The 22706-nt window shown below is 45.0% G+C and overlaps 1 protein-coding gene and 1 pseudogene across 1 annotated transcript; one reads left to right on the top strand and one right to left on the bottom strand.

The window, feature by feature from the left end:
• Nucleotides 1-1265: 1265 nt before the first annotated feature.
• CLDN23 (claudin 23) lies at nt 1266-2808 on the bottom strand. Its single transcript, XM_047856625.1, has one exon. It carries the CDS (start codon nt 2669-2671, stop codon nt 1796-1798), a length of 876 nt encoding a protein of 291 aa, XP_047712581.1. The 5' UTR covers nt 2672-2808; the 3' UTR covers nt 1266-1795.
• A 212-nt stretch (nt 2809-3020) lies between these two features.
• On the top strand, nt 3021-22132 carry LOC125164123 (V-type proton ATPase subunit E 1-like; annotated as a pseudogene).
• The last annotated feature ends 574 nt before the right edge of the window (nt 22133-22706 follow it).

The raw sequence follows: 22706 nt of genomic DNA, 5'->3' as shown, positions 1-22706 counted from the left end.
TTTCCCAGGCCCTTAATCCCTGCCTTTTGAGGTGTTAGCTGAGAAAGCAGTGTTGCCTTTTCTCCATCTGGGCCCCGTTCCCTGGAGCAAGTGCCCTAGCTCTCCTAGGGGGCAAGCTCTCAAAGGTCTGATTCTGTGCTGCCAGTTGGGAAGGGTTGCAATTTGAGCCAGGCACAGTCCCAACGAAATCCTTTGCAGCCCCAAGTGGGGGCCTCCCATCAGCTCTGGCACCTCCTGGGAGCTCCTTAGGAAATCAGTTCCAGGCCTCACTCCAGACCTACTCAATGAGAATTTGCATTTGAAAGAGGTCACCAAATGATACGCCTGCACTTTAAGGTTTGATCTCAAAAAACAGGTGATTCTGGTACAAAATGGCAAAGGAAGCGAATTTATATTATCCTTTCCACTGCTAATAAGCAGCAGGTGCCGTTTAGTTACTTACGGTACAGTTCTCTGTTACCAGTTCACTACTGAACTGAACATTCCTACCTCTGAATTGGATGCCAAGGGTAAGTTTTAAAGATGAGATTCGGCTCAGTAAAAGGCACCCTTAAATCAACAGCTTGAAATGAGAGCCGGCCCTGTTGGAGATTTAGTCTCCCTCATGGAACACTTAGCAGCCTACCTGTGATTTTAGGCACCGCTGTTACAAGAGGAAAAGATTTCTAGGCTCACTTTGTGTCGGAAACTGGTGCTTCTAGTTTTTTCAACAATAGACCTGGCTTTGCCCAGAAACCAGCCCAAACCTGAAAATAAAGCAATCAGGGATTTAGTGTGTGTGTGGTGGGGGGGGGGGGGGGGGGTTGGCTCCTTTTAGTAATCCTATGCTAACAGGGGCAAAGATCTGAGTGCTAGATTTCAGAAACAGTGCTTAAGCAGCCAGGAAATTGTTAGCAATGAATGATTAAACTCCTAAAGGTTGTACTGGAGACAAAACAGCTTGAGGGAATATACTGAAACTCGTTTTCAGCTTTTATTCATAAATAAGAGATCTATGCCCATGTTCCTTAATCCGCTGTGATTAACAGGTTCCACTTGGTACCAAATATTTAATTTATGGTCCTCTAAGTCCAGGGTGAGGTAGCCAAGGAATAGAGCAATATAAGGTTAGTCTGTTCAATCCCACCTGGCTTCTAATACAGAAACTCTGCAGTGACCACCAAAAAAAAAAAAAAAAGTAATAAAGACAAATCCTATGCATACTTGAAGAAATGGAAATATGAGTTAAACAAGTTATTCCATGAAACCCACAAAAAATGCCGGTATTTGCATGGCTCTACATTTATTTTAAGAGCTTCGTTCAAACATAGCCAGTGTATTGGTCTCTTGAGAATTTGCATAAGAATAAATTATATACAGCAGAAAAAAAATTATATTGATGTAAGGTTGACTGGTATTTCCAGGTGTTAAAACAGGGTTTTGGGGCCTCTGTTTGCTGATTTTGACGTTTTATTGTCCCACGTCAACACGAGACAAAAGCACCCTTTCTATATCTCCTTCAGCTTAAAGTATGAAAAACGCGTCACTCCATATGAGGACCCTGATCCCTCGGAGAGGAAGACTAAACTCTACAAAAAGAAAACCAAACAAACCCTGAACTAATTGTGCAAGGAGTCTAGTTTGGCCACAAGAAAGGAACATCACCCTCCAAACCGGTTACAGGAACGTGTCCGGGTTCAGACTCTGAGCCAGGTGTTTCCGGCTACAAGGTAACAGACAAGTTCAAGGCTGGACGTGGTGGAGCGAGTCCTCTGTCCGGGCAGAGCCTGGCCAGAGCAGGTAGGGGGGCCGCCATCTACAGGTCGGAGTCGCAGGGCAGCGAGCCTTGGCAGCACCCGGTGCTCGGCAAGGAGGCGTCGGGGGTGTCGGCCCTCTCCCCGCGGAGCACGTCCACCGGGTTGGTGTAGGCGCTGGGCCGAGGCCGCGGCATGGGGAAGCCGACCCTGGGCTTGCGGGCGGCGCCGAGGTCGGCGGGCCGCGGCAGGTGCTGGCCGTCGCTGTAGTACTTGATGGCGGGCGCGAGCGCGGGCTCTGGCCAGTCGACGTGCACGGTGCTGATGCTGCCGCGGCGCGGGCTGCCAGGGGGCGCCTTGCGGCAGCCGCGGCAGCGCTCCTCGCACCAGGGCGCGAAGCTGAGCGCCAGCGAGAAGCCGCCCAGCAGCAGCAGGCAGCTGCCCAGGTAGCCCAGCACCAGGCTGTAGCTGACGTGCACCGTGACCGGGCTGGCGTCGGCGGGTAGGACGGTGCGGTCCTCCAAGAAGTGGTTGTACCAGGAGACCGGGATGAGGCTGAGGAGGCCGGCGGCGAAGAGCACCACGCCCGAGAGGCCGGCCAGCGCGAAGCGCGGCCGCTCCTGCCAGCAGCGCACGCCGAGCGACGCCAGCAGCAGCCCCAGGGCCGTGGCGGCCAGCGACGTGACCATGAGTCCCCGCGCCACGAGCACGAGCTCGGCCTCGAAGTAGCCCCACACGTCGGGCTGGCCACACTGGCGCTCGCGGCTGGTCTGCTCGCGGCATATGTCCCACAGGCCCTGGTACAGCTCCAAGTCCACGGGCTGGTTGAGGAAGCCCTTCACCAGCCTCCAGCCGGGCGCCAGCGTGGCCGTCAGGTTGAGCAGCAGCCCGCAGGGCGCGAGCACCATGCCCAGCGTCATCACCACCGGCGTCCGCATCCCGGGGCCCGCACCTGCCTCCTTGGCCGCCCCTGCGCCCCCGGCTCCGGCCCCCGAAGTGAGCGCGGGCGCCCGGCTCCTTCCCGTGCGCCCTTTGTCTCCGGCGCCGGACCGTCCCCACTCCGCGGCTCGCTTCTGCTTCCCTCCGCGCGTCCCGGCCGCTCCGGCCTCCCGTCCCCAATCGAAACCAGCTGGCGGGCGGGTCTGACCGAAACCGAGGGCCGAGGTGCGGACGCCCGGAGGCGGCCGCCGCGGCCAAGCAGGTCCCGGTGGGAGGGGCGGAGGGGGTGCGAGCGGGAGGCGGAGGGGAACCTCGCGCGCGGCCGGCTCCGGGCGGCGCCGACACCCCGCCCCGCAGTCTCCGGGGACGGAGCAAAGGTCGCCCCGCCCCTGCTCCTCGCGCGGCTCCGCGGCCCCGCCGGCCTAGCGCGGGGGAGGGAAGAGGCGGCGCCGCCCGGACGGCCCCACCAGGCTCGGTGGCCGCGCCGCTGCCCTCGTTCGCGGCTGATCTGGGTTCGCCAGAGTCTCTCCCGTTCCCGCCCGAGGGCCCTGCGCAGCCAGCCTCTCCCCGCTCCGCTCCGCTCCCGGCGGGGTCCGGTGTCAGCTCCAAGTTTTGAGCCGTTGCCTTTCGGGCGCTCGAGGCCGAGTGGGCGGCGCCATCGCTCCCTGCCTTTTGGGAGATGCGCCGGCAGGTGCGCACGGAGGGTCTGGTCGAGTAGGGCGTCCGGGAAGGCACTTCATTTGCTTAATAACACTTGCTCAGTGTGCTTCGTAAAAGCTTCATGCTCCGGTTTAAGTTTGACTCAAAAGAATCAAAGGGAGTGTTTTCCTGGGATGAGGGTTTCCAAAGGATGATGATGATGATGATGATGATGATGATGATGATGATGATGATGATGATGTTGTTGTTGTTGTTTTAGCCCCGTGGAAGATTTTGAAGAGACCAAACAAGGGAAGGGTGCTACTGGATGTCCTGTCTAGCACACTTTTCAGTTGTATCTACCACAGGATCCTAATGCAAGTAAGTTTGTGTCAGTAGAACCTAAGTGATTATTGCCTAGTCGATACTGACCAATTTGTAAATTCATGTTAGCTGTTTACCTGTCAATGTAACATACTTCTTCTCTTACTAATAATAAACAACATCTTTGACACCTGTTCATTTTATATTTGTGTGAGAGTCATGATCTTACATTTTACTAAAAATTCTTCTTAATATTTTTCTCAGTTCCCCTATTTCTTTCAATGGAAGTGCACTACCTTTATACTTGGTTAAAATTAAAACCACATACTTCTAAAAATCAAAGTTAAGTGTTGATTTGAAACAATTTTGAACATTCTAGAGTGGATAATACCAGGGAAAGGAATCACGTCTCATGTCTTAAAAAATTTTTTTAGGGGCACCTGGATGGCTCTGTCGGTTAAGCAGCTGATGCTTGTTTGGCTCAGGTTGTGATCTCCTGGTTGATGAGATTGAGCCCCTCGTCAGGCTCTGCACTGACAGCGAGGAGCCTGCGTGGGGTTCTCTCTCTCCCTCTCTCTTTGCTCCCCTCTGATCTCTCTCTCTCAAAATAAATAAACTTAAAGTATTTTTTAAGTTGTGGTAAAATACACATGGCATGGAATTTACCATCTTAACCATTTTTAAGTACACGGCCCGTCGGCATTAAGCTCATTCAGACTGTTATGTTGCTCTCACCACCAACCATCTCTTGAACTTTTTCATCTTCCCACACTGAAACTCTACCCATCGGCCGAAAACTCCCCATCCCACCACCGGTCCTCAGGCTTCCAGCCCTGGCAACCACCATCCCACTTTCTGTCCCTGTGAATTTGAGTACGAGAGACACTTCATATGAGTGAAATCATATAGTATTTATGATTGGCCCATTTCACTTAGGATAATGTCCTTACGATTCATCCATGTCGTAGCACGTACCAGAATTTCCTTCCTTTGTATGGCTAAATAATATCGCACTGTATCCATATGCCCCATTTGGTTTATCCATTCATCCTTTGATGCACAGTTTGATTGCTCCCACCTTCTAAGTTGCTCTAACGGTGATTAGATGACATTAGAGAGCCTTGAGTCAAAGTCACACTCCAGAATATACACACTTCAGCTGTCTTCAGCTATTTACCTATGTTTGTCTCCAGTCTCCAATCAGAGACTTTGATGATGAACATAGTTCCTGTTACTAATACTCTTTCACTGGTAAAATCATTCCTGTCTGAGATTTGTGGGTCGGCTAGATATACCAACAAGGCATCCTTGCCCCTCCAGATACAGGTGTTGGAATCAGGACACCCAATACCTGCAAGAATATTGCCCCAGCCTTGATTTCAACATGTACACACACCTGTGAAACCATCACCCTAATCAAGATGGCAAACCTATCCACTACCTACAGAAGTTTCTTTCTGCCCTTGGTACTCCTCCCTTGCATCTCCACCTGCCACCCCTATTTCCAGACAACCACTGATCTGCTTTCTGTCTCTATAGATTGGTTTGCATTTTCTAGAGTTTTGTGTAAGTGGAGTCCAATAATAAAGACCACATACAAGAGAATATCAGCATGTCTCCCATGGCCCAGCAGCTCCCTAATTTGTCTGAACTAAAGATCACCTGGGGCCATCACTTAGGGAGAACACAGATTCCCACTGAATGGGACTCCTCTGGGTAATGTGATGACATTTGTGTTTACAAGCCCCACGGAGTTCTTAGGCTTAGGGAAGTATAGGGCACAAAGCCAGTGCAGCCAAAAAGAAAACAAAAAACAAAAACCACAATTGAAATCCTTTTCAGCTCTGAGAGGATATTTTTTCTTTTGAATGCATTTCACAGTTTGCCTTTACCTTGGAACCTAACTTTTTGTTGTATAGGACAGCAAAGAGACTTCATAAAGACTTTATGGGATCTGACTCACCTTCTCATGTAGATTCCTGTGTGGATTGAATGAAGTCCAGGCTGTGTGACCTGGGAGGGCCAGAGTCGGTATGTTCTGCCTCCTATATCTGTCTCCTGCCCTTCCATTCCTCCGCCTTCCCCACTGCCTCTACCTAAGCCTGTGACGTTCTCCCATCTTCCCTTAAACTGGCTTCTAACTCGTTTCCTACACCCGTGCTTCCTCTCTCCCTTTCTCTTAGCCACACCGGCCTTCAAAGCTGAATCTTGTGCCTAAATTAACTGCTTTTAATGCCATCTACAATGCAGCCCCAGCTACCCACTCCTACCCATCTCCCTTCTCCCTATCTCCTTCTCACACCATTACCCCCCAAAACTGGATTTTTACCCCATTCTTTTCCAAAGCATTGTGTTCCCTTTTGTCCCAAGATCTTTGCCTCTTCTGTTTTCTTTTCCTAGAGTCCTGCCTGCCCTTTCCCAACCCCAAGGTACCCTTCAGACCTTTGCTTAAATGCTATTTTTCCTGGGAGGGCTTCTCAGTCTCCTGGATTGAGTTAACTTTTCCTATTGGGTCCTGCCATACACCCTTTTCTATTATAGCACCTGCCACAATTCCTCATTACTTGAATCACCTGGTTGTCTAGCTAGGTTGTAAATTCTTTGAGGGCAGGGGTCATTTTCCTCTTGTTCTGTTCTGCCCTGAAATCCATCTTAGAGCCTGGCTACCGTATCCACTTCACAAATCAATTGTATCTCCTTCTGTCCTGCATTCTTAGACATCTTATCCACAGACTGCTCTTACAGATGACTGTCTGGCCAAAACAGGTTGTCAATGCATCTCCGTAAAGAAATTTGCTGGTTTGTTGCTTGAATGCTTACTAATCCTCAGCATAGAAAACAAGGAAATATAGGATAGCTCCAGATATTTAGGACGATGAAGTGGAGCCCTGTGGGGGTAACTCTCTATGATAATAAGAGAAAGAAATGATAGCACTTAGTGTAGTATCTGATTATAGACCTGAGCTCTTTGTTCTGTGGGCTCCAAAGTTCACCGTAAGGCTGAGTGAGACACAAAGCACGAATCGTGGCATGGAATGAATTATTGCTAAGATTAGTACCTGTCAGTGTAAGCTGATCCCCAGACCCTATAATAGCTTTCTTTTCTGAAGACGGGCCCTATGGTAAGACAAGACTCTATTTACAGTGCCCTAGGTTTCCAGATGAATAGTCAGTTCCCAGCCATTAATTCTAAAGGGACTAAGGCTAGGTGTTCTGTCGGCCTTCACAGAGTGGCTCACAGATAACACCTAGTACAAAATCCTAGTCTTCCGCAGTGCCTTATCTTGGAAGTCACGTTACAGACTTCAGCAGGCCAAGAGGTTCCCAGAGGTGTCCTCAGAGTCCCTATACAAGGTCCTTATACTTTACTCCCACAGACGAAGGCCCTAAACACTCTCACTAGTCTTTCAACGGCCAATCCACTTCAGTAGGTTATAGAATAAAAAATAACTGATCAAAAATTAAATTATAATCATTCTGTATTGTAAAACAGCATTAAAACAGCCTGAGCTGAACTGGGTCCCTTTGATATTAGCATCAGCTTACCTTGTTGGCAACTAGCCCGACAGTGATTTTTCTAGCCTTTGTGCCCAAAGTTGTAAAAAATATATAACTTTTGGTGTCTAATTTAAAGTGGTGCCCAGTCAGCTCAGTATCACATCACCCAGATTTGTTTTCTTTGTGGAACTTATCACTACCAAAACTTTTCAAATTAATTATGTATTGACCCGTTTATAGTCTGTGTTTCTCCCATCGCATTGGAGGATCCAAACACTAGGAACCTCGCTACACTTGTCCGTGGCTGTATCTCAGCACCTAGGATACTGCCTAGCTCACAGTAGGTACTCAATAAATGTGTACTACATAGATGAAAGAAGTTTCATAAAATTCCCACACTATAACACATATGGAGGTTACAGCATTCATCACTTAAAAAAAAATCTGTGAATTGACTACTCTGTGCACCTTAGGAATTCCACACTATTTGTCTTTTCATAACTGACTTATTTCTCTTAGCATAATGTCCTCAAGGTTCATCCATCAGGATTTTCTTTCTTTTTGTTGATTTTTACAACTTTATTTATTTATTTGGGGGGGGGCAGAGAGAGTGTGAGTGAGCGTGAGTGGGGGAGGGGCAGAGAGAGAGAATCCCAAGCAGGGCTTGATTTGGGGCTTGATCTCATGAACCGCCAGATCACAAGGAGAGTGGAAGTAAAGAGACAGATGCTTAACTGATGGAGTCACCCAGGTGCCTCCAGAGTTTTCTTTCTTTTTAAAAGCTGAGTTAATATTTCATTGTATGTGTATGCCACCTTTTGTGTATCTAGTCACCTGTCAATAGACATTTGGGTTGTGTCCACATTTTGGCTTTTGTGAATAAGGCTCCTATGATGGTATATCACTTCTAATCTATCATATTTCACTCTGTATGGTGACTGCCTACCTAAAGCAAGAATTGGAGGCCCTGAGTGGCTCAGATGGTTAAGTGTCTGACTTTTGATTTTGGCTCAGGTCATGATATCATGGTCGTAAGATCAAGCCCCACGTTTGCACCCCTGCTGGGCGTGGAGTCTGCTTGGGATTCTGTCTCTCCCTTTCTCTCTGCCCCTCCCCTACTCATGCTCTCTCTCACAAAAACAAACAAAAGCATGAATCTATTTTCCATCCCTCTCATATGTATCAGAAGGCATTCTGGGGTATCATGCCACATAGGAAAAAGAGCTTGCTTAAGTTTTATCTTCTGAGGGCTCCAAACCTTTCTTGGCTTAGCATTAGGATGCTGCTTTACAAAGATAAGGCTGCATGGTATGGGTGGGGTGTTCCCAGGACCCAGTTGCCATTCGCTATCTTACACAGCCTGCTTCTCTTCAACCCTGTCCATTCCTGTCTACTGCAGAGCAAACATATTTGCCATGCCATGGACTAGATTCCTGTAGGTCTTTGACATAGTTTTCATTTTGAGATTGGGTATTTTCTTATTTACAAGTTCATGTATGTGTGCACACATGTGTGTGTGCATGTGCAAAAATTTATGCTGCATCACAACCATGGCAAACTCCTAAATGGAAAAACCGAGAACTATAATGATAGTAATGCTTTCCAAATTCATGTAAAGATTCTGTGCAAATCCAATAAAAAGTCATGCTAAGACTGAATAGGTAAATGCAAAGCTCATTTGGAAATATACATGAATGAAATACATTAAGACATTTCTGAAAGAGCAAAATGTAAAGTGCATGCATGCTGGCTATTAAATGTGCTATAAAGGTCTAATTAATAATTCAAGTGTGAATGTAGTACTAGAATATGAAGACGGATTAATAAAAATAGTCAAGGGGTGCCTGTGTGGTTCAGTCCGTTAAGTGTCTGACTTTAGCTCAGGTCATGATCTCACAGTCTGTGAGTTCGAGCCCCACGTCGGGCTCTGTGCTGACATCTCGGAGCCTAGAGCCTGCTTTGGATTCTGTGTCTCCTTCTCTCTCTGCGCCTCACCCACTTTCACTCCATGTCTCTCTCAAAATAAAGAAGCATTAAAAATTTTTTTAAATAAAGTATAAAATATAGTAAAAACACAGATCCTACTTATATATAAACTTATAATTTGATAAGGTGGAATTTCAACTGATAGAGAAAGGCATGAAAATTCAGTTGTGTTGTGGCAACCCCTGAATTTTGGGAGAAGAAAAAAAACATATGTCTGCATCACAAAATACATAGAGAACCAAGGAAAACAAGTTTAGGTGGACGATATTGTTACATACAAAAAGGAATTCTGAAAGAAGTGGAAGGAAGTAGAGAGGGGGTTAGATGTATAGGCTGTGCAAAGGCTTTCTAAGCAAAACATCAAAGATGGCAATTATAGAGAAAAGGCTTGGCAGACTTAACTGTATGGAAGCTTAACATTTTAACTTTAGTAATGCCTCTAAATTTGGACACATTTTTTTTCAGTTTTTGTAGCAGAAGAGTAGTCGATATTTTACGTCTATATGGCAAGTCAATAGGAACACTTAATACCCCTGTGAAAACTGGGCAAAGAAAATGCACAGTCATAGAAGTAAATAAACACCTATAAGTATAGTCAAAAGTGTTCAGTTAGGGGCACCTGAATGGCTCAGTCGTTTGGGCGTCTGACTCTTGATTTCGACTCCAGGTCATGATCTCATGGTTGTGGCATCGATCTCTGCGCTGAGTGTGGAGTGCTCAGGATTCTCTCTCTCTGCCCCTCTCCCCCATTCACACTTTCTGTCTTTCTATAAAAAATAAAATAAAATAAGAATTAAAAAGTGATCAATTAAATGACTCTTTTATTCACATAAATCCAAAACCAAACATGGGTAAGCCAGTTTTCTCTTCTTTTTTTAAAAAATTTTTTTAATGTTTATTTTGAAGGAGAGAGAGACAGAGAATGAGCAGGAGAGGGGCAGAGAGAGAGAGGGAGACACAGAATCTGAAGCAGGCTCCAGGCTCTGAGCTGTTGGCACAGAGCCTGACGTGGGGCTCGAACTCAAGAACCTTGAGACCATGACCTGAGCTGAAGTCAGATGCTTAACCAACTGAGCCACCCAGGTGTCCCCAGTTTTCTCTTCTTGAACTGGAAATGTTAAGGGGAAAAATACTACCCAATCTTGGCTAGAGTTGGGGAAAAAGTCATTACCGGAGGGAAAGTAAACAGTGAATTTTTGCAGAGGTGATGTTGCAGTTTGTTTTTTTAAAGACTTAGATATGTGCTGTCTCAATGATTTATCAATTAACATTCTAGGTATTTGCTTCAAGGAAATAAACTAAGGATGTGGGAAGATGTAGCTATAAGGATGTCCACTGTAGTACCCTTTATAATAAACACATTATAAAATCAAATTGCAATATGAAACCAATTAGGTTGAAAAGATATATACGTGTATTGGAAAACAGTAGAAGGAGATACACTAAAATATTAACTGTTCTTGAAGAGGTGTGATTTACTATTGCTTTTTATTTTCTTTGAGATTTTATCCATTTTCAATTTTTCCTTTCTGTAGACTTTATTTTATTTATTTTATTTTTTAGAGTTTAAAAAAGTTTACTTATTTATTTTGAGAGAGGGCACAAGCAGGAGAGAGGCAGAGCAAGGGAGAGAAAGGACCCCAGGCAGGCTCCAACTGCCAGCACAAAGCCCAACAAGAGGCTAGAACCCATGAACCATGAGGTCATGACCTAAGCAGAAACCAAGAGTTGGACGCTCAACCAACTGAGCCACCCAGGCACCCCAACCCAATTTGAAAAACTCAACTTTTGCAAGTTTACAGTCAGTTAAGTTTCTCCATTTTTCGGACTTTCAAAGTCAAGTTGCGTATTCTTCTGACACACACATCTCTTCCATAATTGTGAATGCACCATCTTTTAAAATGGCCACAACTAGACCTACTCTTAGATGAAAAATAAAGCTGAATTCTATTGTGACGTGACGTTTAGTTGTTCCCAGAAATGCACACACAAGAAATGATATGCACTTATTTCAGGAAGAAAATTGGGTGCTATTTTTCTATATTTCCAAGTGTTTTTCATGTTTATGCATGATATAGAAGCACTCTTTACATAGTGACAAACAGCAAGGGCAAAATTCAACACTTAAATCAGTCATGAGCCTCAAAATTTACATTCGAACTTCACTTTGAACTTCCAGAATATATTTGGTAACTATAGTGTAGATTGGTAAACAGATGACCTTATATCCCATTTTCCTATTTTTACATTATTTCTTCTTTTGGAAGGTCATTTTTAATAATATCATGGCTGTAACTGTAGTCAATGTTGTATGCTTACAAATAGTAAGAAACACATTCTCTCCTTTTCTTCCTGGATCTCTGAATACACTTTCTTATGGTTGCTAAGCAGATAGTACAAGTCTATGAATGACTCAATGTTTTGTTTACCATATTATTTTATGTCTAAATACGTGTGGGAAATCCCTTAAACCCAGTAACAGGCAAAAACTGTATACTGCTAGACATTAAGCTTCAATTAGGAAGTTTAAATTAAAGGGGAAGTTTAAAAAAAATTTTTTTTTAAATCTTTTTTTTAACATTTATTCATTTTTGAGAGACAGAGAGGCAGACTGTGAGCAGGGGAGGGGCAGAGAGAGAAGGAGACACAGAATCTGAAGCAAGCTCCAGGCTCCGAAGTGTCAGCACAGAGCCCGACGTGGGGCTTAGACCCACAAACCATGAGATCATGACCTGAGCCGAAGTTGGAAGCTCAACCGACCGGGGCACCCAGGCGCCCCTAGATTCAAGGGGAAGTTTTAGCCTAAAGATATCAAAGCTATAGTGCTTTAAAAGGAACTGTTGCCCCATTCCATAGGATTCAATTTATATGCATAAAGTAAAAGTTAATAAATTTGGCAAACTCTCTTGTCTGTATTTCTGTTCTCTGCCACTCATTGCTAAAAGGAGAAAACACTCTAGACCGCCCTGGAAAGTTCTGTGTCCTATCTTGCTCCTTTTCACAGTTATGTTTCACATCAACAGACGGAGATGGGGTGAATTTCACTGAGGCAACTTGAGTATGAGGAACAGAGAGGTTATGTATCACTGACATGTGGATAGTGATTTCATATGCACATCGTTGAGAAAGGTGCAGAAATGTGTATTGCTCACCTCTGGGTTGCATGGGATTTGGTTAGCCCAGGAGCTAGAAAATGAATGCCGTAACACAGAACAATTTCTGAGCATGAGCTTTTGAGAAAAAGTTCATTTTCCCATCAGGCCAACATTCTCCTCCACCTCCATTTGGTAGAAGCCATTCAAAACAGAACCTGTTAAACTTGTAAAACTTGTCAGTTGTCTGTGAAGTTGGATGCCATCGGTCAGGCATTTTATCAGCTTTTTGGTTCACCTGGATCAATAACAACACATGATGTTAACAACAGAGCAGGTACACTTCAGTTCTTGACCCGGACAAAACCCAACAAGGGGGAAATGGATGAGCCTACCATGGTGTGTCCAAAGAAACACTTGTTGGGGCTGGAAGGGCCATGAGAAGGTGGGCTCCAATCTTCTTATTTTCCTGATGTGGATTCAGAGGTGTGGAGAGGAGAAGCGACTTTCAGACCTATAGAGTGAAGACAGTCAGTGCCAGCTCTGACACTGAACAGACGTGAGTGTAAGCCTGGCTCGGCCATGCTTTGTTTGCCTTTGGGCACATTCGGCTCTCAGGGTCTTAACTTTTTTCTCCAAGTATAAAATGGAGCGATTAGCTCCTACTCAACCGGAGTGTTATAAAGATGAATGAGTTAACGAACCTTCATAATATATGTAACATATACTAGGCAGTTTAAAATAGTATTTTTTATTAACATCAATGAGACTAGATTCATCTGTATCTGGGTGATTGTAGAGATTGAACCCCATGATACTCCTTCCCTAGCATTTCAAAAATATAATAAAGAAGGGAACCTGTAAGTCTCCAGAGCGTAACAGAGAGGAAGTAGTGTGCTCACAGTGATGACGTGGTAGTGACTCGAAACAAAAGGCGGCATTTAGGTGCATCTAGTTCTCTAGGTATATCTATCTCTCTAATTCCAGCTACGGAATATAAGGTCAAGAGCCAACACATGAGACAGTGGCATTAAAACAAGTGTGTTTAGGGGCTCCTGGGTGGCTCAGTCGGTTGAGCGTCCGACTTCAGTTGGGGTCATGATCTTGCAGCTCGTGAGTTCGAGCCCCGCGTCGGGCTCCGTGCTGACAGCTCAGAGCCTGGAGCCTGCTTCGGATTCTGTGTCTCCTTCTCTCTCTGCCCCTCCCCTGCTCACACTCTCTCTCTCTCTCTCTCTCAAAAATAAATAAACATTTAAAAAAAAGTGTGTCCAGTCCACAAACCAATGTAGCATTAACGATAACCCAAATCCTTAGCCCCTGCTCCATTTGTCTTTAAACTTGAGTTAGACATTCTGTAAGTCAAATGCAAGTGTTGAAAACGTAGACACTTTTAAAATTCAGTTAGTTTTGCAGAAGGAGTTACATAAAAAATCTTAGAAGTTGCTTCAGGCTAATTTTGATACAGAACTCTAAAGCTGATTAAAAATATTTTTTCTCAGGGCACCTGGGTGGCTCACTAGGTTAAGTGTCTGACTTTGGCTCAGGTCACGATCTCATGGCTCGAAGGTTTGAGCCCCACATTGGGCTCTGTGTTGACAGCTCAGAGCCTAGAGCCTGCTTCAGATTCTGTGTCTCCTTCTGTCTCTGCCTCTCCCTGCTCAAGATCTCTCTAAAATGAATGTTTTTTAAAAAAATTTAAAAATAATAATAAAAATATTTTTTCTTGGTCACTGAAAATGTAATAGAGCATTTCTAAAGTAGAATGTTGCTATATAATTGGAGACTACAAATGTAAATTCTAAATGGGAATAGCACTTTGTTGAGGATACATGAGATACAGTCGGTAGAATGAGGAAGGCAGTGAATCAAAAGAAAATGACCCTATCAGAATTGGAATCTTTCTGCATGATCGTTAGAAAGATGGTCAGTTGATGCCCTATGCTATTATCAAACCCCAGCCACATGTTGTTTGTGTTTTGATTTAAATGTATTTAAAATTTCTTGGGCATTTGATTTTACTAGAGTGCATGTAATTCATGAACAATACTCATCACGATATTCTGAATGGCTTCTGGCTGTGTGGTAAATAACAGTCTTAATTAACTGGAAAAGGTGCCCCCACTTTGGCTGGGGGAACACGCACTGATCCCTTTGAGAGGGGGCTGACTGGGGGATTGGTCAGCTGGAAGATTCCCAGGGGAAGCAATGACACAGGATTTAGAAGCCCCGGCTGTGCCACTTGTTAGTCACATCGCCTGTAAAACGTTGCTTATTGCTTATCGTGGGGGCAATAAAACTCACCTCCTGGAGGCAAGAGTTCTTATCTATAAATGGTTAGGAGAAGAGGAAGTTCCTTAAGGGAGACCTATAAAGTATTTGAATTTTGAACTGCATGATAAGGCAGGTAAAAGTAAGGGAGGACATTGGTAAGAAATGACATCCTGGTGAGAGATTTGGCTACTTTAAAATCCATTTGTAGACTTTAGAGAATCTGACAATGTGTTTTCCATTCACATATAATTGAATTATGACTAATCCGCACTTACGTACAGCATGATTTCTATCTTCAAGCCTGAAAGTACTGAATCAGTGGGCCTTGGCTGCATAAAGGGTATATCAAGAATCCATGGCTTACAACAATAACTTACTATTTCTCTTCATTCTGTGGCTTGGCTGGGTGACGCTTCTGCTGGCCTTACCCTCTGACATGGGGGCTGGGGGCTGCTGGGGCAGCTGAGGTGTCCACACAGCCTGGCCTGGCCTTAGGGTCTCTCGGCATCTTGGAGGCTGCCGGCGGCACTTTGTGTGTGGTTCTGGGGTTCCGGCAGCAAGAGGGGGCCGCTCTAATGCACCAGTACTCTGCAAGTCTCTGCTCGCTTTTGTCAAGTCACACGGCCAAGGCCAGAGTGAGTGTGGGAAGGGATTGCCCAGGGCATGGATAGAGAGAGATGAGAACAAACTGGGGCTATTACCTGCTTGTTGCGGGCCTCGTTCTTCCAACCCACTTTGGATTGACTTCCCCCGAAGAATCCTACTTGCAGCTACCTCTTCACCATCCCTTTGGCAAAAAGTTCCAGCCAGGGCCTGTAAAGTTAAAAGGACAACTCTTGTAATATTTTGTTAGGGGTTCAGGATTTACACTTGGTCTCTTTTCTGCTGTTCTCTCTTCAATAAGACATAAATTTCACTGCTGATTAACTTTGTCCTAAGGGACACGTGAACATAATTCCCAGCATGACTTTTGGAGATGATGTGCCCTTGGGAAATGAACAGATGGATTTCTTTCCGGGCAGAAGAGGAGAATCTTATAAATTCGCCCCCTATCTGCTTCAGCACATTCCTCTTTGTCATCAAAGCATGCCCTTGAACTTCCTTGCAGTGCGTCTGAACATCACTGTTTGGAATGTGGCCCAGTGTCAAGGGTTTCTCATTGTCTAGATATGTAACTAAGGAAATGTGTTTCCTGGGAGTTTTAAAATTCCAATCTATAGTCTAGCTAATCTGTTTATTCCTGCAGATAAAAGGAAAAAATGTATCAAACATTGTTTTTATTTTTACTCAACCCACATCCTCATTCAGAAGTTGAACTGTTGGCCGTATCAAGGGAATCAGGTTCTTTTCTGAGCACCGGACCAATTACCAGTTCCTGGTGAATATGGAAATAAATGGCTCTTTTTTTTTTTTTAAAGGATATGTTGTACTATTCCAGTGCTTAAAGTCAAATTGGACAGAATGTCATGTCAAGCCACTTGAAAACAATGAAGGACGTGACACCATCTCGTCTCATTTGGTGAGCTGAACGTATGTGCCCATTGTCCCACATACTTCTTTCTTCTCATTTCAGTGACTCTTTCCTTATTCATTTTGTTTGCTTCCGTGCTTGTCACTTGAAAACGATGTTCTCTTGTTTCTTGGACTTTCTTTAGTGGCATAATCCACCCCAGGCCACCACCATCCCAAGGCGCACACACTGATTCTGTCTGGTACCGCGTGGGGTCCTCAGGAGGAACAATGCCTACCTGTCACGCAGGGCCGTGAGCCCCCTTCCTAGAGGGGAGGGGGCAGGGGGTGGCCTGAGGGAAGCCAGTGAGAGGACACACGGTGAACCGGTCCTTGGAAGATGAGACTTCGGGCAGGTAAAGGGGAAAGGGTGTCAGGCAGAGGAACCGGCAGGCCCAAGACCATGGAGTGGTTCTTGAGAATCAGTGAGTATGTGTTGGTGTGAATGTGTGCACGTGTGATCTCATGAGCAGCAGCAGCTAAGGTGTCTTCTGAAAGAAGCTGCCATCTGAGGGGCGTAGTCTTCATTCTGCAGGCAAGAAAAGTACCGCGGCTGGAAAGGGAATGCCTGACTTGGTTTTGAGCCATCTCTCCAGCAGGACAGAGGGAACATGGCAGGGAGACTGGCTAGGAGGCTGATTTTGTAATGCTGCAGGTGATAGGTGTCAGACTTGGGACAGAAGCGATCGTACTGGAGAAGAGAAAAGCAAAATTAATGTGGTGGGGGAAGGGTGAGGGTGATGCTTAGCCTGGCGTCTGGGTGAATGGTGAAAGCCACGTCCAAGAGTTAAGATGGGGACTCGACGCTGGGGTGTTGGTGAAGGAAGACGGCCAGGGCTTGAGATGTGGGTGTGGGTAAATTTGCCTTTGGAGACTTTGGAGGTTAAAAAAAAAAAAGATTCTATATGCTCAACATCATTCATCATTAGGGAAATGCAAGCCAAACTATAGTGAGCTATCACCTCACACCTGTCAGAATGGCTAAAATAAAAAAATATGGGGGCGTCTGGGTGGCTCAGTCGGTTAAGCGTCCAACTGCAACTCAGGTCACGATCTTGAGGTTGGTGGGTTTGAGCCCCGTGTTGGGCTCTGTGCTGACAGCTCAGAGCCCGGAGCCTGCTTCAGATTCTGTGTTTCCCTCTCTCTCTGCCCCTTCCCTGCTCTCTCGCTCTCTCTCTCTCTCTCTCTCTCAAAAATAAACATTAAAAAAATAATAAAATAAAAAACACAAAGAAAAACCAAGTGTTGGTGAAGATGTGGAGAAAAAAGAACCCTCTTGCACTCTTGTTGGGAATGCAAACTGGTGCAGCCGCTGTGGAAAATGGTATGGAGATTTCTCAAAATGTTAAAAAATAGAGGTACCCAATAATCCAGTATTGCATTGCTGGGTATTGAGCAAAAAATACAAAAACACTAATTCAAAAGGCTACACACACCCCTATGTTTATAGCAACATTATTTACAAGTCCCAAATTACGGAAGCAGCCCAAGTGACCACTGATAAATGAATGGATAAAGACGAGGTGGCATATATACATAAGGGAATATTATTCAACCAAAAAAAGAATGAAACCTTGCCACTCGCAATAACGTGGATGGAGCCAGAGAGTAAAATGCTAGGTGAAATAATCAGTCAGAGAAAGACAAATACCATATGACTTCACTCACAGGCAGAATTTAAGGAACAAAACAAGCAAAGAAAAAAGAGACGAAATAAGTGAAAGGGATTCAGGGTACACCTCCCAGATGAGCAGAGAGTCACGTAGAGAATTCTTGGAGCCTGCATTTTACACCTGAAACTAATATAACACTGTAGGTTAAGTGTATTGGAGTTAAAATTTTTAAAAAATGAATTAAAAAAGAAAAAGATTCCATAGATGACTCAGAGATCTGACAGGGATCAAGCTGAGGTGTGATGCCTTTGGTTCCAGCCAGCTCAGTACCCCTTAGGTCTGCCAACCTCTTCAGACTTTCCTTCACCCGTTCGGGTGATCTCACTGTCAACTTATAGTCCCCTAGATTTTTAGTGTTGCTTTCTGTATACAACAATAAAATTACACGGTTTTTTTAATGTTTATTTATTTTTGAGAGAGACAGAGACAGAATGTGAGTGGGTTAGGGGCAGAAAGAGAGGGAGACACAGAATCAGAAGCAGGCTCTGGGCTCTGAGCTGTCAGCACAGAGACCGATGCGGGGCTCAAACTCATGAGCTGTGAGATCATGACCTGAGCTGAAGTCGGTCACTCAACTGACTGAGCCACCCAGGCGCCCCTAAAATTTAAAGTGAAATGGAAAAAATATCAGGTCACTTCACTTGAAAATAAAAGTGACTAACTATATATATATATATAAACTATATATATATATAAACTATATATATATATAAACTATATATATATAAACTATAAACTATATACATATAAACTATATATATAAACTATATACATATAAACTATATATATATAAACTATATATAAACTATATATATATATACATATATATATATATACATATATATACATATATATGTATTTTGAAGAGTATAGAGCTGTCAGTTTTCCTATCTCCCTTGCTCTGTTTTTACCTTTACACCCATAGCTCGTATGTATCCACTTCTTTTCCCTCTCTCGATATTCTTTTCCAATCTTCCACTTAGAGGGTAAGAGTATGGGACATCTTTCCCATCTGTGTTCTGCAGGGTTGGTCAACTACCACCTCTGGGAGGCAGTGGGACAGAAAAACTTAACTCTCCTCTTCTTTAGGTGTCTCCTTGAAGCATTGGGAGCTCAGATTGATAGCATTTTCATCCCCATTCGTTGATCCCTGAAACAAAAAGATACACCAAAACTTTATTATTCAGGCAGTAGAATTGCAGATTATAGGCACGGTTAAAGAGTTTGGTGAATTTCGGCAACGATTCTGCCTCTTATAAAATTGAGATTATATATCTTTCATGAAGAAAGAACAGTGGCTCCCATTTTCTGGGTGCCTACCCGTGTGCCAGTCCGGCGCAAAATCCTTAGCTCACACCCACTCATTCTATGCCTTTGTAACAGGATGTTAAATGTGACGTCTCTATGTATTTGGCAGAGGCTTCAAAGCTTGGGAACAAGGGATGCCAGACATTTCTGTAGAACCTGTTCTGCCACTGTCACCCATCACCCACCTGCAAGACAAAGTGAAAAAATCCACTGAGAAAAATCACGGCTTGAGTTTGTCATTCAGCAATTTTATGCCGTGATAGAGAGCCATGTTCTCTATAAGCGTGTCAGACTTGATCTGTTGTATGGTTCGGTTTAGCTCAAGTTTTATTTCTTAGGAAAACCAAAGCCCCTCAGACTCTACACGAGTCCTTTTTGGTTCCCAGAGTTTGGAGCAAAGGCTCAGGTGACCCCACAACTGCAAAAGTCCATTTTCCCATCTGAATTGGTAAATAGGCCCAGTGAAGAAAAGTGGCAAAGTAGTATATTCTTAACATTTCCCTAGAATAAGAAATACAAGGATAGCGTGACGCTAGCTTATGAACACCCCCTACCCCCCAGATTTTTTTAAAAATTATTTTTAAGGTTTATTCATTTTTCAGAGACAGAGAGAGACACAGCGTGAGTGGGGGAGGAGCAGAGAGCGAGGGAGACACAGAATCTAAAACAGGCTCAAGGCTCTGAGCTGTCAGCCCAGAGCCCTGGGACTCGAACTCATGAGCCATGAAATCATGACCTGAGCTGAAGTTGGACGCTTAATCTACTGAGCCATGCAGGTCTCCCCGCTGTCCCCACAGCTTTTTTATTTCTTGTAGTGCTCTTGTGTAATGTTGGCATTTGGAGTTTGTTAATTTTCAGTTAACTCTTACATTAGTTTCCTACGGCTGCCGTGACAAAGTAACACAAACCGGGCGGCTTAAAACAACAGAAATCTATTCTCTCATAGTTCTGGAGGCCAGAAGTCTGCAGTCAATGTGTAGGCAGGGCTGTGCCTTCTCTGAAGCAGAGGGAAGGATCCTTCCTTGCATCTTCCAGCTTCTGGTGGCCCCACGTGTTCCTTGGCTTCTGACAGCATGACTCCAGTCTCTACGTCCATCATCACGTGGCTTTCTCCCTGTGTGTCTGTGCACAAATTTCCCACCTTTTATAAGGGCACCGGTCATATTGCATTAAGGGCCAATCCTTCTCTGGTATGACTTCATCTTAACGCAGTTAATTACACCTGCAAGGACCCTATTTTTAAAGAAGGTCACATTTTGAGATACTGAGGGTTAAGACTTCAACATATCTTTTTTTGTCGGGCGAGGAGGGGACACAATTCAACCCATAGCAATAATCAATCACGTTTCCAGTCCACTTGGAAGCAGAATTTCTTCTTTGCGAAGAAATCTAAGATTGCCTCTGAAGCCTGCCTTCTCCTGGGGGCCGGTTCTGTCTGCTCTACCGCTGGGCGTCAGATCCCCCACCAAGACACAAGGGATTTCATCCACTGCTGGCCCTGAATTATGTAGGGTATCCCTCCTAGAATCTTTACTTTATAAATGTCAACCATTTGACTTGAGCTGGAAGAAAAACACTTCAGGATACAGCAGAGGCAGAGAAAGGAGCAGGGGAGTGAGAAAGTCCCCAGGGTGCCAGAGCAGCACAGGAATGCCTCAGAAACACATTGCCAACCAACCCGGCCCTCTGTATGCTGCTTTGGACGGAGTTGGCAAAATGGACGTGGGTTGAAATCGGTCTCAGGAAAGTCACTCCTGGCAATCACACCCTATCTCTGCTGAGTATGACCGAGACGCATGCTAGCGGGTTGAATGGAGCAATCGGGGCTGTGCACCGACCAGAGGACAGCAGCAGAGAGGGACCCCATCTGGGAGCCACGGTCAGGTGGCATTCCAGCACTGACAGTTTGTGGCATTTTCCCAAGAAGGACCGATTACGTTTGTTATCCAAAATTAAAACCATTTATCCCTTCCTTCCACCGCCTCCTTCTAACCTCTTCTCCAGCCAGTGGCCCTCAGTGATGCTGATGTGCAGAAGCAGATTAAGCATGTGATGGCTTTTATTGAACAAGAAGCTGATGAGAAAGCAGAAGAAACTGATGCAAAGGAAGAGCTCAACATTGAGAAAGGTCGTCTTGCGCAAACCCAAAGACTGAAAAGGATGGACTACTGTGAGAAGAAAGAAAAGCAGACTGAGCAGCAGACGAAAATTCAGATGTCTAATTTAATGAATCAAGCTAGGCTCAAAGTCCTCAGAGTGAGAGGTGACCTAATTACAGACCTGCTGAATGGAGCAAAACAGAGACTCGGCAAAGTGGTAAAGGATACAACCAGGCACCGGGTGATCCTGGATGGCCCGGTCCTCCAGGTTTTTACCAATTGTCGGCGCTCCGAATGATCGTTCGCTGCAGGAAACAGGATTTCCCTCCGGTAAAGGCCGCAGTGCAGAAAGCGATTCCTATGTACAGAATCGCTGCCAGAAAGAGATGTTGATGTCCACATTGATCAGGAGGCTGCCCTGCCTGAGGAAATAGCTGGCGGAGTTGAGATCTACAAAGGGGATCGTAAAATAAAAGTTTCCAGTCCCCTAGAAAGCCAGCTGGATCTCATAGCCCAGAAAGCAGATGATGCCAGAAGTACCGGGTGCTTTATGTGGTGCAAATGCCAACAGGAACTTTTTGGGCTTAGCTTTTGGGAGCGGTGGACGTGATCCACAGCTCTTTGGGAAGGAGGTGTTCCGATCTGTGCCACTGAAGCCTTGGCAGACTCTCTGGCTCGTTCTCAGAGGTGCTCCTGAGGCACCTCCTTCCCACTTCTGCAGGAGCACTGTGAACTTGTGTCTACCTCCCGCTGCATCTAACACCGTGCCTGCTATACAGAGGCTGCTATATAAACACACGAGTAAATAACTCTTAAGGCAACATTTGACTGTGTGAGCCTTGAAATCTTGAGTGGAATGAAGATCACTACTTTTACGAATTAAAACAGCAATGGAGCCCAGTGTGGGGCTTGAACCCATGACCCTGAGATCAAGACCTGAGCTGAGATCAAGAGTCAGATGCGTAACCGGCTGGGCCACCCAGGTGGACTTCAACAAGAAATTTCTGATGCCTTAAAAACTTGTGTTGTTTCCTATAAAAGATTTGAGAGGTAAAGCTAGAGGTGTGGGGGGGGGGGGGAGGGGGACTGCCAGCTTGTAAACCAAACACGGGGTAGTGATTAAAATGTGACAAAAACCTTTCTGTATTTAATAAATGGTTCCACGTCAACAAATAACAGGAATATTAAAAATACAGCCATTTACACTGCTTGGCATTCAACCGTGTCATTGTGCTAAACAGGAAAACAAAGGTACTTAACCTTTGTTTTTTTGTATTTTGATGGGAGGTGACTGAGTCTAGTGGAAATAATTTGGGTCTTGTATAATACTAGCATTTGCTGTTTGTTCATTTAAAAATTTTGGTGGGTAGGGGCGCCTGGGTGGCTCAGTTGGTTGAGTGTCCGACTTCGGCTCAGGTCATGATCTCGCGATCTGTGAGTTCGAGCCCCGCGTTGGGCTCTGTGCTGACAGCTCAGAGCCTGGAGCCTGCTTTGGATTCTGTGTCTCCCTGTCTCTCTGCCCCTCCTGGGGCATGAGCCCGCTCATGCTCTGTCTCTCTCTCTCTGTGTCAAAAATAAACAAGCATTAATTAAAAAAAAAATTTTGGCGGGTAGGAAATAAACTTTCCTGCTTTG

This window comes from Prionailurus viverrinus, chromosome B1 (assembly GCF_022837055.1).
Source record: "Prionailurus viverrinus isolate Anna chromosome B1, UM_Priviv_1.0, whole genome shotgun sequence".
Lineage (NCBI taxonomy): Eukaryota > Metazoa > Chordata > Mammalia > Carnivora > Felidae > Prionailurus > Prionailurus viverrinus.
Note: the sequence above shows the minus strand (reverse complement) of the source record. Positions and strands in the feature narration are given on the sequence as shown.

What these genes read in the sequence shown, in the direction of transcription:
- CLDN23 (XM_047856625.1), bottom strand. Translation starts at nt 2,671, where the DNA reads ATGCGGACGCCGGTGGTGATGACGCTGGGCATGGTGCTCGCGCCCTGC.